The sequence below is a fragment of the Oncorhynchus mykiss genome, chromosome 15 (assembly GCF_057628025.1).
Source record: "Oncorhynchus mykiss isolate SJ-2025 chromosome 15, ASM5762802v1, whole genome shotgun sequence".
Classification (NCBI taxonomy): Eukaryota; Metazoa; Chordata; class Actinopteri; order Salmoniformes; family Salmonidae; genus Oncorhynchus; species Oncorhynchus mykiss.
Window position 1 is genome coordinate 37,228,110 of NC_143036.1, and position 15,049 is coordinate 37,243,158.

Consider the following 15,049-nt stretch of genomic DNA (forward strand, 5'->3'; position numbering starts at 1 on the left):
AAAGCTGTTTTTTGGCAACTGCTAGGGCCAGGGTTACACTTGTTTTTGTGACTGTTCAGTCCAAAAACCTCCCGATTTTTTTCACAATCCCATACCATATGTAGACAAGTCCCCTCTACAGACGGACATCTCCAGCAGCAGGCGTCTGTGGGCTTCAGACCGACCCTGTGAAGCTTACTAGGAGTCGAATGGTAAAGGTGTATCGTTTTCGATTGCGTTAGCTTTAGAGACATCTGCCGAAAACCTCATTCCATTCTGCCTTGGTGATATCGCAGTCCAGGTCTATTTCCCATATTCTCTTCACGGCCTGGAGTCAGATGATATTACTCCAAGGTTCACTCTATACACTCCAGGAGTTTTATTTGATAGATGGTGGGAAAACGATTGGAACCATTTCCCTGTTTGACCGCTAGGTTTTATGGGTATTATGACACCTGCAATTCAGGCTGTATGGAGCCTGAATTGCTTAGAAATAGTTCCATTGGTGGTAACTGTGGCACTGGCCCCCGGAATACAGGGTTTTGATCCATCATATAAAGTGGGGGCTAAATCCATCGGACTCCAGGGCTTTAAAAAGGAAACCCCACTCCACCCTATCAAATGCATTCTCAGCATCCAGGGACAGAGCTATGGCAGGGGTTTGGCAGGTCCTTATAGCCCATTTTATATACTTTTATTTGTTTGCTATCAGCGCCGTACCGGTGTTGGAAAAAGCCAACCTGATCAGGGTAAACCGGGTTGCTTATAAAGCGTTCTAGTCTTTTTTGTTAAGACTTTAGACAATATCATTAGGTCACAGTTTAGTATTGAGAGGGGGTGGTAATTCCCACATTGTGTAGGAGAAAAGATAGACCTCCTTATAAATTACTCCCTTAACAATACAATATTTTCAATTAATTTAATTATGTTCAGTTATTTTTGGATATGCTATTTCCCATCATACTGTAGTTACATACAGACAGCATTGCTTTTGTTTCCATACATTCGTGTTGATTTGTAGATTCATATCTTAGCACAACTGAAATAGTTACATAGCTTATATAAAATGTGTTGATATTTCCATGTCTGGATAAATACTTCAGTAACTTTTTGTTGTTGGTTTTAGCAGGGCAGCTGATTAGGACAGATCTCTCTGCCTGCTCTATCCTCTCTTCTTGTAATGTGTAAAAATATTTGTCTCCCTCCTTTGGTTCTAAAATAATAAAAAAAACAGACCGACACTTCCGTCTTTGACATTGAAATTTAGGCCTAATCCATCTAGCTAACTACACAGATGCCATGCTAGTATGGTGTTTTCGCGAGCTACTTGCCACAACTTTGTGGCCCCTATGCCTTTAATGTTGAGCATGATCAGCTAAACTACATAAATTAACAAGTGGCAGGGAGCTTGAACTGCAGTAGTCTTGGGGCAACTGCCAGCTAGCTAGCTAACGTTACCTACAATGAATGACTAGCTCATGTTACTTACAGGATGCGTCTAATCGTTGGATGAAAAACCTACCGATTTCATGTTTCTTTTTGAGTACATTGGTCTTCCTGGCAGCAGTACTAGTTCCGATCTTTCTTTGAAAGCATGAATCTAGTTATTGGAAGCGTTTTGAGAGGCTACCGCTTCCTCTCTTACATAACCTACACGCCAAAGGAGTACGCCATTGATGCCCTGAGTGGCATTAAAGCGCATATGCGTGTTCCCCCTGTTCAGAGACGGCTCAAACAGAACTAAGAAGGCTCAGTCAGCTGTAATATTAATATTGGGTTTTTACTCATGTGCAATACCAAACTGATCAATTTAATTGTTTGTATTGAAATGACTTTGTTTGCTCTCTGTAATGCAACCACCTGCGTTTAGTTTCATTACACTTCTATCACTTAAGTAATTTCTCTACACTTCTATCACTTAAGTAATTTCTCACATAACTGTTATTGAACTTCAACAACACGAGACATTGCGAAACACAGTATTGTTATTGACGCACATAGAGCGCAAGGGTTGAAAAATCGGAGAAGGGTTAAATTACGTTCCTGTATGTGGGAATTAATGCACAATAATGTTGGATGCCAGCAACTGATTAACCCCGCCGGGGCGCAAACGGTAGATAGCTAGCCATACACAAGTACGTTAGACAGTGTCCATCGTCCCGCTTGTTGGGCACTGGTTTCCCCCAGTTCTGTTAACGACGGTAAAGGAAGCTTTTTAGTTGTCGGGAGCGAAGGACACTGGGTGCTAGCTTAACCAGCTGGACTGGAGTATGATGAAAGACTGCCCACATGCAGCAGGAACGCCCCGAATTGCTGGCTGCAGTTTCACACCATTGGAATATACCGAACTATTCTATTGAATCTGATGAACCGCAAGTCTTTCTCTGAGCTTCCTTCACCTGAATACGTTCGCCTATGGAAAACAAATATTACGGGGAAATTAAGGAGAATGAAAAAGAAAAACGGAACTACAAAGGAACCCTATGACTATAACACTCACAGCATTCGCATAGTTTTTCATTAATACAGTACTACACCTGCACACGGAGACTGATATGGACTTCCTCTGTTGACAACTTCCTCACTGGTGAGGGTCCGTAGGCTTCAATGAGCAATAGAGTCGACTGCATACAGACGCAAGAATGGAGTGAGCACAGTCAGACCTGATCCTAAGTTATTACAAAGACTCAGGTAAATCATATTGATATTACGCTTTTATAAACTAATCCTGATTCGCCTTATTTGCTTGCAACCTTATTTTTCCAAAACGTGTCAATTAATTTAGTTGCACCTCTTCACTTGGTTACAATGAGAACACATCATGTGATTTAGCAGAAGTGGAAATTTAGCCTGTTATGTTTTCATCACTTTATTAAGGCTTCTGAAGTCCCTAACATGAGGGTGCAATTTCACCAGAGGCTTCCCAGCTAATTGTGAAATTACCTTTATCTGCAAGGAAAACGGGTTCATCTATAGATTAGATTCCCCAACAAGCTGTACCAGGATCAGAATATCAAAGGATCTTTCCATCATGGAATCTCAACTTTCCATTTCAGAAACCATTTTGGAGCAGTGAATCCAACAAGATGGATTACAAATATGACAATGCTGGAATAGAACTCCTGCTGGCTCACATGAACATAGAGGACATCATCGACATGGTGGAACATCTCTACCACACCACGGAAGAGGAAAAAGAGGCCGGGGCGTCGTTTGCGGAGGGTCTCTCTCAGGAGGAGATGGACGAGAACGAGGAGACAGTAGATGATTTGTGGGGCGAAGTGACAGGAGGGTCCCAGGGGACACAGCAGAGGAACAGTGGTGGCAGGGTAAGGTACGGGACGGTGGCGGACTTGCTCTCTTTTGTCAACCAGATCTCTAACATGCAGCCAGAAGTATTGCAGCACTTGCCGGAGGAGATGGGTGTGTTACTGAACAAGGTGAGACTTCAGGACATTGGTTAGTCTTTTGAGCAGACTATGTTGATGGATTCTGCTCACAAAGGGACTCCTAGTGTTAGAAATGACACTGCATGTGTGTCTCTGTCTGTGTTTGTCTGATCATGGGTAGAGTTAAGAAGAGTATACTTCTTTGTACAAGGTTTTAACTGCCTTTACTGGGTCAGAAGCACCTCTCACACTGTATTTCACTACTTCTGTGCAGAAACACATGGGGCTGAAGAAGGGTCACTATCGCATCGATTCAGATGTGTTACTGTTTCCATGGAAGTGGACCTATAAGACTCCTGGCTCCGGCGGCCATGTTCCAAAGGGCTCTTTTGGGAAAGTCCACTTGGCCCAGGATGCCATAACCAGGAAGAGAATGGCATGCAAACGGGTGAGTCAATGAGCCCCGTGCTGGAATGTCTGGCATGTTTTTGCAGAATACATTTCTCCAAGCAACCAGTTCGTTAGGACAAAAACCCATGTCAAAGCATCATGTCGCATGTCAAGTCAGTTTGCATACAGACACTTTGAAACTTGCAACAACACTATGCAAGAAGATCATTGTTTTCACTGTGACACAAAAAAGCCAGCATTGCATATGGATGGAAACTGAAAGTATTTGGCTGCCTACCCCACAGGAAACTGAGCAGAAACCCCCCACAGTAACAGCTCTGGTTTTAGACAATAACAAATGCAGTGGGAAAGAATCAAACGGCATTATAGAATATCACCATTAACACATGTTTTCCCCGCTAAAGTTCTCATTTGATATCTATGTTTTCATTTTGAGTTTAATGATTAGGCCTGCTGGTATTCACCTGGGGTGAGGATAGCATTGATATTATGTCAGCCCACAAATAGTTACACATGATGAGAGTGGCTTCCTGGTCTGGTTATTCAATAGTCATTGGAAAGTTGACGTACTAAAGACTTTGTGCCTTAATGGTTATATCCATGCTCCTAGATCCCCATGGAACACTTCAAACCAGCCGATGTGGAGATCCAGGCACGGTTCCGTCACGAGAACATTGCAGAGCTCTATGGTGCTCTCCTCTGGGACCAAAACATCCACCTGTTCATGGAAGCCGGCGAGGGAGGGTCGGTTCTGGAGAAACTGGACAGCTGTGGGCCCATGAGGGAGTTTGAGATAATCTGGGTCACCAAGCAAGTCCTCCGGGGCTTGGAGTACCTACACTCTCACAATGTCATCCACCACGACATCAAACGTGAGTAAGAGCTCAAAACAAAATGTTGAAAAACACACATTAGTAGACAGAGACTAGCGTAAGAGTACGCGTAAGAGGGAGAAGAAGAGTAATAGGCATACAGCCTCTACTTTTACCAGGGTTTAGAAACCTAGGGTTTCTCAAATTCTAGCCCCAAATACAGCAGAAATGGAACCCAGGTATGTCTACACATGCACGCACGCTAGTGTGTTTGGGGCCTGTGACTGTCATCAGCCACTTTACATGTTCACACTTTACATCACCTACTTTACAAACGTAACCAGGAAAGGGCTTTAGAGTAGACCGCAGTTTAAAGAAACGGCTTCATAGGAAACTCAGCCGCTGACACCTTAAGAAACCACGGAGCTCCCTCTAATGTACCTCTCATTTCCTTTGAATGTATTTACAGTTCTCATCACATAGAATAAGTATTGACCTTTGAAGGTAGTGCTGTATCTAATCTTTCGGGATTGACTAATAACAGTAGCTAGTTAGTCCACACTATATTTGGTTCTGGGTTCTGAGACTATACTGTATCTTGCAACAAAGATTTTTTAGCTATGTATGAGATGGCTGAACTAAGCAGCTTTTATGGTGAATCTCACTCTCCCTCCCTCCCCCTCTCTCTTCAGCCAGCAACATCGTCCTGATGTCAGACAAAGCGGTTCTGGTAGATTTTGGCCTGACGGTACAGATGACAGAGAAGGTATACACCCCTAGGGATCTACGAGGCACAGAGGTGAGTGATTCTGCTGTTTTTTTCACCCTCAGGCCTATGACATGACAACAAAATACACCCTCGGGTCTATGCCATGACCTAGAGGTTTGGGGTCAATTCGTTTTCAATTCAGTCAATCAACATTTTTTAAATTGGAATTTCGATTTCTGAATTGAAATGGAATTGACCCGAACCATGATGACCTATGACATGACAAACAACAAGAGCAATGAATTGGAAGACCCATCCTACTCCAGTTACTCCATGAGAAGTTAAATAAGTGTGTTTAACTAGAAGATAAAAATGCTGTTTCTAGTTTTGGGATTGAGATCACGCAATGCCTCAGCACAGTCTGATAATGATTTATTCAGAAGACAAGTCAGTGCTCCTCTCACAGTGTCTCAGTCAAAAAAATGTGCAATGAAATCATCACATTCTTCCTCTGACGAGGAATATGAGAGATCGGACCAATGCACAGCGTGGTAAGTGTCCATAATATATTTTAATGAAATATAACTGAACACAGAAAACAAGAGAAAATAAATGAAAACCGAAACTGCTCTGTATGGTGAAACACAGAAAATAACTACCCACAAATCATAGTGGAAAAACAGGCTGCCTAAGTATGGTTCTCAATCAGAGACAACGATTGACAGCTGCCTCTGATTGGGAATCATACCAGGCCAAACACATAGAAATACAAACATAGAACAAAACATAGAATGCCCACCCCAACTCACGCCATGACCAACCTAAAATAGAGACATAAAAAAAGGAACTAAGGTCAGGACGTGACAGTACCCCCCCCCCCCCCCCCGAAAGGTGCGGACTCCGGCCGCAAAACCTAAACCCATAGGGGAGGGTCTGGGTGGGCATCTGTCTGCCGTGGCGGCTCTGGCCCCACTTAGGTCACTCCACCCTAGTCTGGCCCCACTTAGGTGGTGCCTTTGGAGCGGCAACCCTCGCCGCCGACCCCGGACTGGGGACCCTTTCAGCGGGCCCCGAATAGACGGGAGACTCTGGCAGCGCCGGAGTGAAGGGCGACTATGGCAGCGCCGGAGTGAAGGGCGACCCCGGCAGCTCCGGACAGGCGGGAGAACCTGGAGGGAGGAGACGGAGAGACAGCCTGGTGCGTGGGGCTGCCACAGGACCCACCAGGCTGGGGAGACCTACAGGAGGCCAGGTGCATGTAGGAGGCACCGGATGGACCGGGCTGTGGGGGAGCACTGGAGCTCTGGTGCGCAGCCTTGGCACCACTCCTCCAGGCTGGATGACCACTTTAGCTCGGACCCTCCAGAGTGCAGGTACAAGTTTAACCGGGCTGTGGGTGAACACTGGAGATCTGGTGCATACCACTCGCACCTCTCCCTTAGGCTCGATGCCCACATTCGCCCAGCGGGCCCCGGAGACACAGCACGCAGCGCTGGCGCAGGATACCCTGGGTCGAAACGGCGTACCGGAGACCAAACACCCTGGGCCGGCACAAAACTCCCTGGCTGGATGCCCACTCTCGCATGGCATTTGCGGGGGGCTGGCCTATAGCGCACCGGGCTATGAGCGCGTACTGGCGACACCGTGCGCTTGACCTCATAACACGGTGCCTGACCAGTACTGCGCTTCTTCCGGTAAGGTAAGCACGGGGATTTGGCTCAGGTCTCCTACCTGACTCTGCCACACTCCCCGTGTTTTGGGGCTGCCTCTCGTGCCTGTTGCGCTGCCTTACCTCATACCGCCGCCACTCAGCTTTCGCTGCCTCCAGTCCTTCCTTGGGGCGGCGATATTCCCCAGCCTGTGCCCAGGGTCCCTTGCCGTCCAGTATCTCCTCCCAAGTCCAGGAGTCCAGAACCCTCTGCTCCTGGTTACCACGCTGCTTGGTCCTTTTTTGGTGGGTAGTTCTGTAACGGTTTTCTTCTTCCTCTGACGAGGAGTATGAGAGATCAGACCAATGCGCAGCGTGGTAAGTGTCCATAATATATTTTACTGAAATATAATTGAACACAGAAAACAAGAGAAAATAAATGAAAACCGAAACTGCTCTGTATGGTGAAACACAGACACAGAAAATAACTACCCACAAATCATAGTGGAAAAACAGGCTGCCTAAGTATGGTTCTCAATCAGAGACAACGATTGACAGCTGCCTCTGATTGGGAACCATACCAGGCCAAACGCATGGAAATACAAACATAGAACAAAACAGAATGCCCACCCCAACTCACGCCCTGACCAACCTAAAATAGAGACATAAAAAAAGGAACTAAGGTCAGGACGTGACAGAGATCTTGTACGGTGGACTATTGGTTTTTGTGTGTAATGTATAGGCTACAGAGTTTTACATAGGCTACAAAAGTCTGCATAGGCTACAAAATGTACAGTGTTTAAGGTTGAATGCCTTTGAACAGTAGCACTTTCAGATTCAAATGTAGTTAGGAACAGGAGGATCAGGAGGATCAGGAGGATCAGGAGGAACAGGAGGATCAGGAGGATCAGGAGGAACAGGAGGAACAGGAGGATCAGGAGGATCAGGAGGATCAGGAGGATCAGGAGGATCAGGAGGATCAGGAGGATCAGGAGGAACAGGAGGATCAGGAGGATCAGGAGGATCAGGAGGATCAGGAGGAACAGGAGGAACAGGAGGATCAGGAGGAACAGGAGGATCAGGAGGAACAGGAGGATCAGGAGGATCAGGAGAGGGAGGGTCTTAAGAAAGTTCATAGTGATTGCCTCATCTATATTTTCCCAATTCACTCCACTACCCTCTGTGGTAACCTATACCCTTGGTGACAGAGTGGGAAAGTCCCAGAGCAGAGAGCTAGACACCCAGCACAGCATTAATAACAGGGAGGGAAAGGGCTACCAAACAGACAGCTAGCCAAAGGAGTGGAGCTGCTGAGGCTGCTGGAAATTCCAGTTGACAGACCATACCACAAGTACCATATTAGCTATACAGTACAGAGCCTAACATAAGGCCAGCTGCTCTTAGGGTTCCTGTATTATTACATAGTCATAGAGACACTGTGCATTATCAGAGAAAACTCTTCTCTTTGCTTTTTTCATGTTGTGATTGTTATTATTATCACTGGCTTCATGACGACATAACAAAAAATGACATTTGATAAAGAAAAATATTGTGTACTTTCCAAACACTTATTTTCTTCTTCTACAATTGGGATTATGCCGTTGACCCTGTGAGTAACAGTTGTCTTGTGTTTTCTTCCCCAGATGTATATGAGCCCGGAGGTGGTTCTTTGTCGAGGACACAACACCAAGACAGATATCTACAGCCTGGGCACCACCATCATCCATATGCAGACTGGCAGCCCACCCTGGGTCAGGAGATACCCACGCACCGCCTACCCATCCTACCTCTACATAGTAAGTACCACCCTACCTATCTCCCTCCCTACCCATCCTACCTCTACATAGTAAGTACCACCCTACCTATCTCCCTCCCTACCCATCCTACCTCTACATAGTAAGTACCACCCTACCTATCTCCCTCCCTACTCATCCTACCTCTACATAGTAAGTACCACCCTACCTATCTCCCTCCCTACCCATCCTACCTCTACATAGTAAGTACCACCCTACCTATCTCCCTCCCTACTCATCCTACCTCTACATAGTAAGTACCACCCTACCTACAGTGCCTTGCGAAAGTAGTCGGCCCCCTTGAACTTTGCGACCTTTTGCCACATTTCAGGCTTCAAACATAAAGGACAACAATCAGTTGTATATTGCACAAATCTGGCCTTTATGGAAGAGTGGCAAGAAGAAAGCCATTTCTTAAAGATATCCATAAAAAATGTTGTTTAAAGTTTGCCACAAGCCACCTGGGAGACACACCAAACATGTGGAAGAAGGTGCTCTGGTCAGATGAAACCAAAATTGAACTTTTTGGCAACAATGCAAAACTTTATGTTTGGCGTAAAAGCAACACAGCTGAACACACCATCCCCACTGTCAAACATGGTGGTGGCAGCATCATGGTTTGGACCTGCTTTTCTTCAGCAGGGACAGGGAAGATGGTTAAAATTGATGGGAAGATGGATGGAGCCAAATACAGGACCATTCTGGAAGAAAACCTGATGGAGTCTGCAAAAGACCTGAGACTGGGACGGAGATTTGTCTTCCAACAAGACAATGATCCAAAACATAAAGCAAAATCTACAATGGAATGGTTCAAAAATAAACATATCCAGGTGTTAGAATGGCCAAGTCAAAGTCCAGACCTGAATCCAATCGAGAATCTGTGGAAAGAACTGAAAACTGCTGTTCACAAATGCTCTCCATCCAACCTCACTGAGCTCGAGCTGTTTTGCAAGGAGGAATGGGAAAATATGTCAGTCTCTCGATGTGCAAAACTGATAGAGACATACCCCAAGCGACTTACAGCTGTAATCGCAGCAAAAGGTGGCGCTACAACGTATTAACTTAAGGGGGCTGAATAATTTTGCACGCCCAATTTTTCAGTTTTTGATTTGTTAAAAAAGTTTGAAATATCCAATAAATGTCGTTCCACTTCATGATTGTCTCCCACTTGTTGTTGATTCTTCACAAAAAAATACAGTTTTATATCTTTATGTTTGAAGCCTGAAATGTGGCCAAAGGTCGCAAAGTTCAAGGGGGCCGAATAATTTCGCAAGGCACTGTATCTCCCTCCCTACCCATCCTACCTCTACATAGTAAGTACCACCCTACCTATCTCCCTCCCTACCCATCCTACCTCTACATAGTAAGTACCACCCTACATATTTCCCTCCCTACTCATCCTACCTCTACATAGTAAGTACCACCCTACCTATCTCCCTCCCTACTCATCCTACCTCTACATAGTAAGTACCACCCTACCTATCTCCCTCCCTACCCATCCTACCTCTACATAGTAAGTACCACCCTACATATCTCCCTCCCTACTCATCCTACCTCTACATAGTAAGTACCACCCTACCTAAGTACCACCCTACCTATCTCCCTCCCTACTCATCCTACCTCTACATAGTAAGTACCACCCTACCTATCTCCCTCCCTACCCATCCTACCTCTACATAGTAAGCACCACCCTACCTATCTCCCTCCCTACTCATCCTACCTCTACATAGTAAGTACCACCCTACCTAAGTACCACCCTACCTATCTCCCTCCCTACTCATCCTACCTCTACATAGTAAGTACCACCCTACCTAAGTACCACCCTACCTAAGTACCACCCTACCTAAGTACCACCCTACCTAAGTACCACCCTACCTATCTCCCTCCCTACTCATCCTACCTCTACATAGTAAGTACCACCCTACCTATCTCCCTCCCCACTCATCCTACCTCTACATAGTAAGTACCACCCTACCTATCTCCCTCCCTACTCATCCTACCTCTACATAGTAAGTACCACCCTACCTATCTCCCTCCCTACCCATCCTACCTCTACATAGTAAGTACCACCCTACCTATCTCCCTCCCTACTCATCCTACCTCTAGATAGTAAGTACCACCCTACCTATCTCCCTCCCTACTCATCCTACCTCTACATAGTAAGTACCACCCTACCTATCTCCCTCCCTACCCATCCTACCTCTACATAGTAAGTACCACCCTACCTATCTCCCTCCCTACCCATCCTACCTCTCATCCTACCTCTACATAGTAAGTACCACCCTACATATCTCCCTCCCTACTCATCCTACCTCTACATAGTAAGTACCACCCTACCTATCTCCCTCCCTACTCATCCTACTTCTACATAGTAAGTACCACCCTACCTATCTCCCTCCCTACCCATCCTACCTCTACATAGTAAGTACCACCCTACCTATCTCCCTCCCTACCCATCCTACCTCTACATAGTAAGCATATCCTGACAGTTCACAAATGACTTCTGTACACTTCCAATAGATGCATGGAAATTGACAGAACACATATGGAGCTGTGAAGCCGAAGCTGTTTTTGCATGGGACATAATCAGTGACAACTCCACCAAGTATTAACGAAAAGTGGATGGATGAAGTGTATAGACGAGTGAATGGTGAACTTACAGGCCTTCCTCTTGCTTCACTGACGGGGCCGAAGGAGGGTAAACCCCTCGCTTGTTTGTGGCCAGTTATTCCTTGAAACAGACAAATGCAGTTTGACATTCACTGAAGATCAAACAAACTGTTTATGATAGAGGTAGGTCAGAGGCAAAGTGGACTATACCTAGTAGAATGTCATTAACACCTGTTTTGCTGCACCCACCCAAAAGTCACATTTTTTCCATGACCCTGTACAGATTTCCACGGCATAGACCTAGATTCTTGCGACAGGACTTTTTTTCTCAAATGTCACGAGAGGCAGGTCCCTTAACGTGACTTTGTCTTCATCCTAAATGGCACCCTATTCCCTATTATAGTGCACTACCTTTGACCAAAGTCTTATGGGCCCTGGTCAAAGTAGTGCACTATGTTGGGAATAAGTTGCCATTTGGGAGTCAGCCTCTGTCTATGACACGTTAGTAGTTTACTCCCTCGGTCTCAGTACAGCAGTTCCGTTTTTACTTTTAACAGTGTTTTTCCATGATCATGTTCCTGATTTGAATATGTCCCGTTTCTCTTTTTGAAGCGTTAGTCATCTCTGCTTTAAGGAAGGACTTACTTCCTCATTCTTCAAGGATGCCCTTTCTTGTACACCAAACTTATTTTACAAGATATTACACTCAATAGATGGAGCCATCAGATAGCATAGAGGTGCAGATTCAATGCAGGATAACTATTAGTTTCACCCTACCAGAAAATGTATTTAACAAGATTGGAAGAAAGCGTCGAGGAGTAGATTCGATCAGTTGTTTTTCTTCAAATACTTTAGCTGTGCTTGATTGAACTTGCCTGGCGCAATGGAATAGTCCCAAAAGTGCAAACGCCCATCCATCTAAACTCACCTTACCTGGAGGTATTACTTCAGACCTCTGACCATATCCTCCTCTCTCGCCTCAGATCCACAAGCAGGCCCCTCCCCTGGAGGACATAGCGGAGGACTGCAGTGATGTCATGCGGTCCTTCCTAGAGACAGCCCTGGAGAGGAACCCTGCCAAGCGCAGCTCTGCAGCCAAGCTCCTGAGGGACGAGGCCATCAACCCTCCCAGAGAGGAACAGCCACGCTGCTGGAGCCTGGACTCAGCCCTGGTGGAGGCCTCCCACCCTCTACTGAGGCAGCATAGCCAGCAGCCTGACACCACACAGGGTAGGCACTTCTATATTTTACTGTTCTCTATCATTGTTGTTCCCTAAAATAAACTGTTTTATATACTGTTCCTCACAGGGTAGGGACTTTTAGGGATATGCTAATAAACTGTACATCTGATATGTTTTAAAGTGCATGTTTCTCTGATATTCAAATGACAGAGTACACACTAAAAAATTTGCATATGAGGGCACCTATTAATACAACAACTATTCTCTTTCTCTTCACAGAATCCTCATTGTACTCTGAGCCTGAGGACTCTGCCCACCTGAGGCGAAAGGGATCCCTGTACATCGACTTGGGGGCAATGGCTGGATACTATAATCTAGTGAGAGGTCCCCCTGCCACAGAGTATGGCTAACCCTGAGCCTAACCTCTGAAGGAAATTTGTATTTCCTTCAGAGGTAAAGATATCAGAGACAACTGTTACCTTTCACCTTAGCCTGGTACTGATGAACTGGTCAGAGACTCTCAAGAAGTTGAGTTCGGGACGCATGAAGACTCAATGGTGAAGGTGTGACTGATGCTTTTGGAAAGAGATACCAGAAGGACAGAAAATTGGATAGAGACAGTAAATAGCCTGCACTTCAATGGCGCTGGACTCGTGTAATGAAATTGACCAATGTCTGAAGAGTGGTTTCTGTAGCTGCCTTAATTTGCCATCTCTCAACAATGCAGCGGCTCATTGGATGTAAGAGACGTGTTACTCAGTAACACTGTGTTTCACTGGCTAACAGTGGAATCAGTGACATCTTGTGGGATGTTCTGTAGATACATGCTATACTGTATAAGCATCTTATACAAGTTTGTTTCTTAAAGAAATGCATCTGAATGGGTCTTGTGATTGAGGCGTCATTCTATTATTTTGTATCAATATGAAAACTATGATTTCTGACCGTGTATGTGTGCTTTGTACAAATTGTACAATTATATTGTTTTAAACGTGAAGTTCTTAAAATGAACTTATTTGTGTTTGTTCCTAAGGAATATGAGAAGTGATTTTGAGAATTGCTATGCAAGTTACACCATGTACATGACTGATTCATTTGTTACTTTATTTGTGTGATCATTGTTCTTTACCTGTTGGGTATGCAGTTTTCTTTCATAGTGAATAAAAATATAAATGCCACTTGCAACAATTTCAAAGATTTTACTGAGTTTACAATAAGGAAATAAGTCAATTGAAATAAATTCATTCGACCCTAATCTATGATTTCACATGACTGGGAATACGGATATGCATCTGTTGGTCAGAAAACCAAGCCGTGTCTGGTGTGACCACCATTTTCCTCATAAAGCGCGACACATCTCCTTCGCATAGAGTTGATCAGACTGTCGATTGTGGCCCTTGGAATGTTGTCCTACCCCTTCAATGGCTGTGTGAAGTTGCTGGATGTTGGTGGGAACTGGAATACGCTGTTGTACACGTCGATCCAAAGCATCCCAAACATTTTTTATTTTATTTTTTTTTATTTTACCTTTATTTAACCAGGCAAGTCAGTTAAGAACAAATTCTTATTTTCAATGACGGCCTGGGAACAGTGGGTTAACTGCCTGTTCAGGGGCAGAACGACAGATGGTCAGCTCGGGGGTTTGAACTCACAACCTTCCGGTTACTAGTCCAACGCTCTAACCACTAGGCTACCCTGCCGCCCCAAACATGCTGAATGGGTGACATATCTGGTGAATATGCAGGCCATGGAAGGAGTTGGACATTTTGAGCAGAATTGTGTACAGATCCTTGCGACATGGGGCCGTGCGTTATCATGCTGAAACATGAGGTGATTGCTGCAGATGAATGGCACGACAATGAGACTCAGGATCTCGTCACGGTATCTCTGCATTCAAGTTGCCAACAATTCACAACGCCGTACACGTGGTCTGCGGTTGTGAGGCCGGTTGGACGTACTGCCAAATTCTTTAAATTAATGTTGGAGGCGGCTTATAATAGAAAAATTAACATCAAATTATTGGGCAAAAGCTCTGGTGGACATTCCTGCAGTCAGCATGCCAACTGCACGCTCCCTCAAAACTTGAGACATCTGTGGAATTGTGTTGTGTCACAAAACTGCACATTTTAGAGTGGCCTTTTATTGTCCCCAGCACAAGGTGCACCTGTGTAATGATCATGCTGATTAATTAGCTTCTTGATATGACACACCTGTCCGATTGGATAGATTATCTTGGCAAAGGAGAAATGCTCGCTAACAGTAATGTAAACAAATTTGTGCACAAAATTTGAGAGAAATAAACTTATTGTGCCAACGAAAAATGACGGAATCTTTCATTTCAGCTCATGAAACCAATATCTTAAATGCTGCGTTCAAATTTTTGTCCAGTGTAAGTATATCCAATGAGATGACCAGTGCTGTTTTGTACACACATTAATTTCAATATAGCATTTTGTTAATTTTCTTCAGACTTTGTCTCATACACTACTTACAGTGCCTTGCGAAAGTATTCGGCCC

The 15,049-nt window shown here is 44.9% G+C and overlaps 1 protein-coding gene across 2 annotated transcripts; it reads left to right on the forward strand.

Annotated features, from left to right (window-relative positions):
• Positions 1-1,381: 1,381 nt before the first annotated feature.
• LOC110490026 (mitogen-activated protein kinase kinase kinase 8) lies at positions 1,382-13,717 on the forward strand. 2 transcript variants are annotated; one of them, XM_021563113.3, is made up of 8 exons: positions 1,382-2,670; positions 3,036-3,419; positions 3,643-3,816; positions 4,390-4,651; positions 5,284-5,390; positions 8,592-8,744; positions 12,335-12,581; positions 12,812-13,717. In XM_021563113.3, exons 2-8 carry the CDS (start codon positions 3,066-3,068, stop codon positions 12,940-12,942), a joined length of 1,428 nt encoding a protein of 475 aa, XP_021418788.2. In that variant the 5' UTR covers positions 1,382-2,670; positions 3,036-3,065; the 3' UTR covers positions 12,943-13,717. The 2 variants fall into 2 exon arrangements, with proteins under 2 accessions (XP_021418788.2, XP_090056134.1); XM_090200008.1 differs by having other exon boundaries at positions 2,295-2,670; positions 2,857-3,419.
• The last annotated feature ends 1,332 nt before the right edge of the window (positions 13,718-15,049 follow it).

What these genes read in the sequence shown, in the direction of transcription:
- LOC110490026 (XM_021563113.3), top strand. Translation starts at nt 3,066, where the DNA reads ATGGATTACAAATATGACAATGCTGGAATAGAACTCCTGCTGGCTCAC. An exon ending in TGGGTGTGTTACTGAACAAG is followed by an intron (nt 3,420 to 3,642) that starts GTGAGACTTCAG and finishes ACTTCTGTGCAG; the next exon opens with AAACACATGGGGCTGAAGAA. An exon ending in ACCCATCCTACCTCTACATA is followed by an intron (nt 8,745 to 12,334) that starts GTAAGTACCACC and finishes CTCTCGCCTCAG; the next exon opens with ATCCACAAGCAGGCCCCTCC.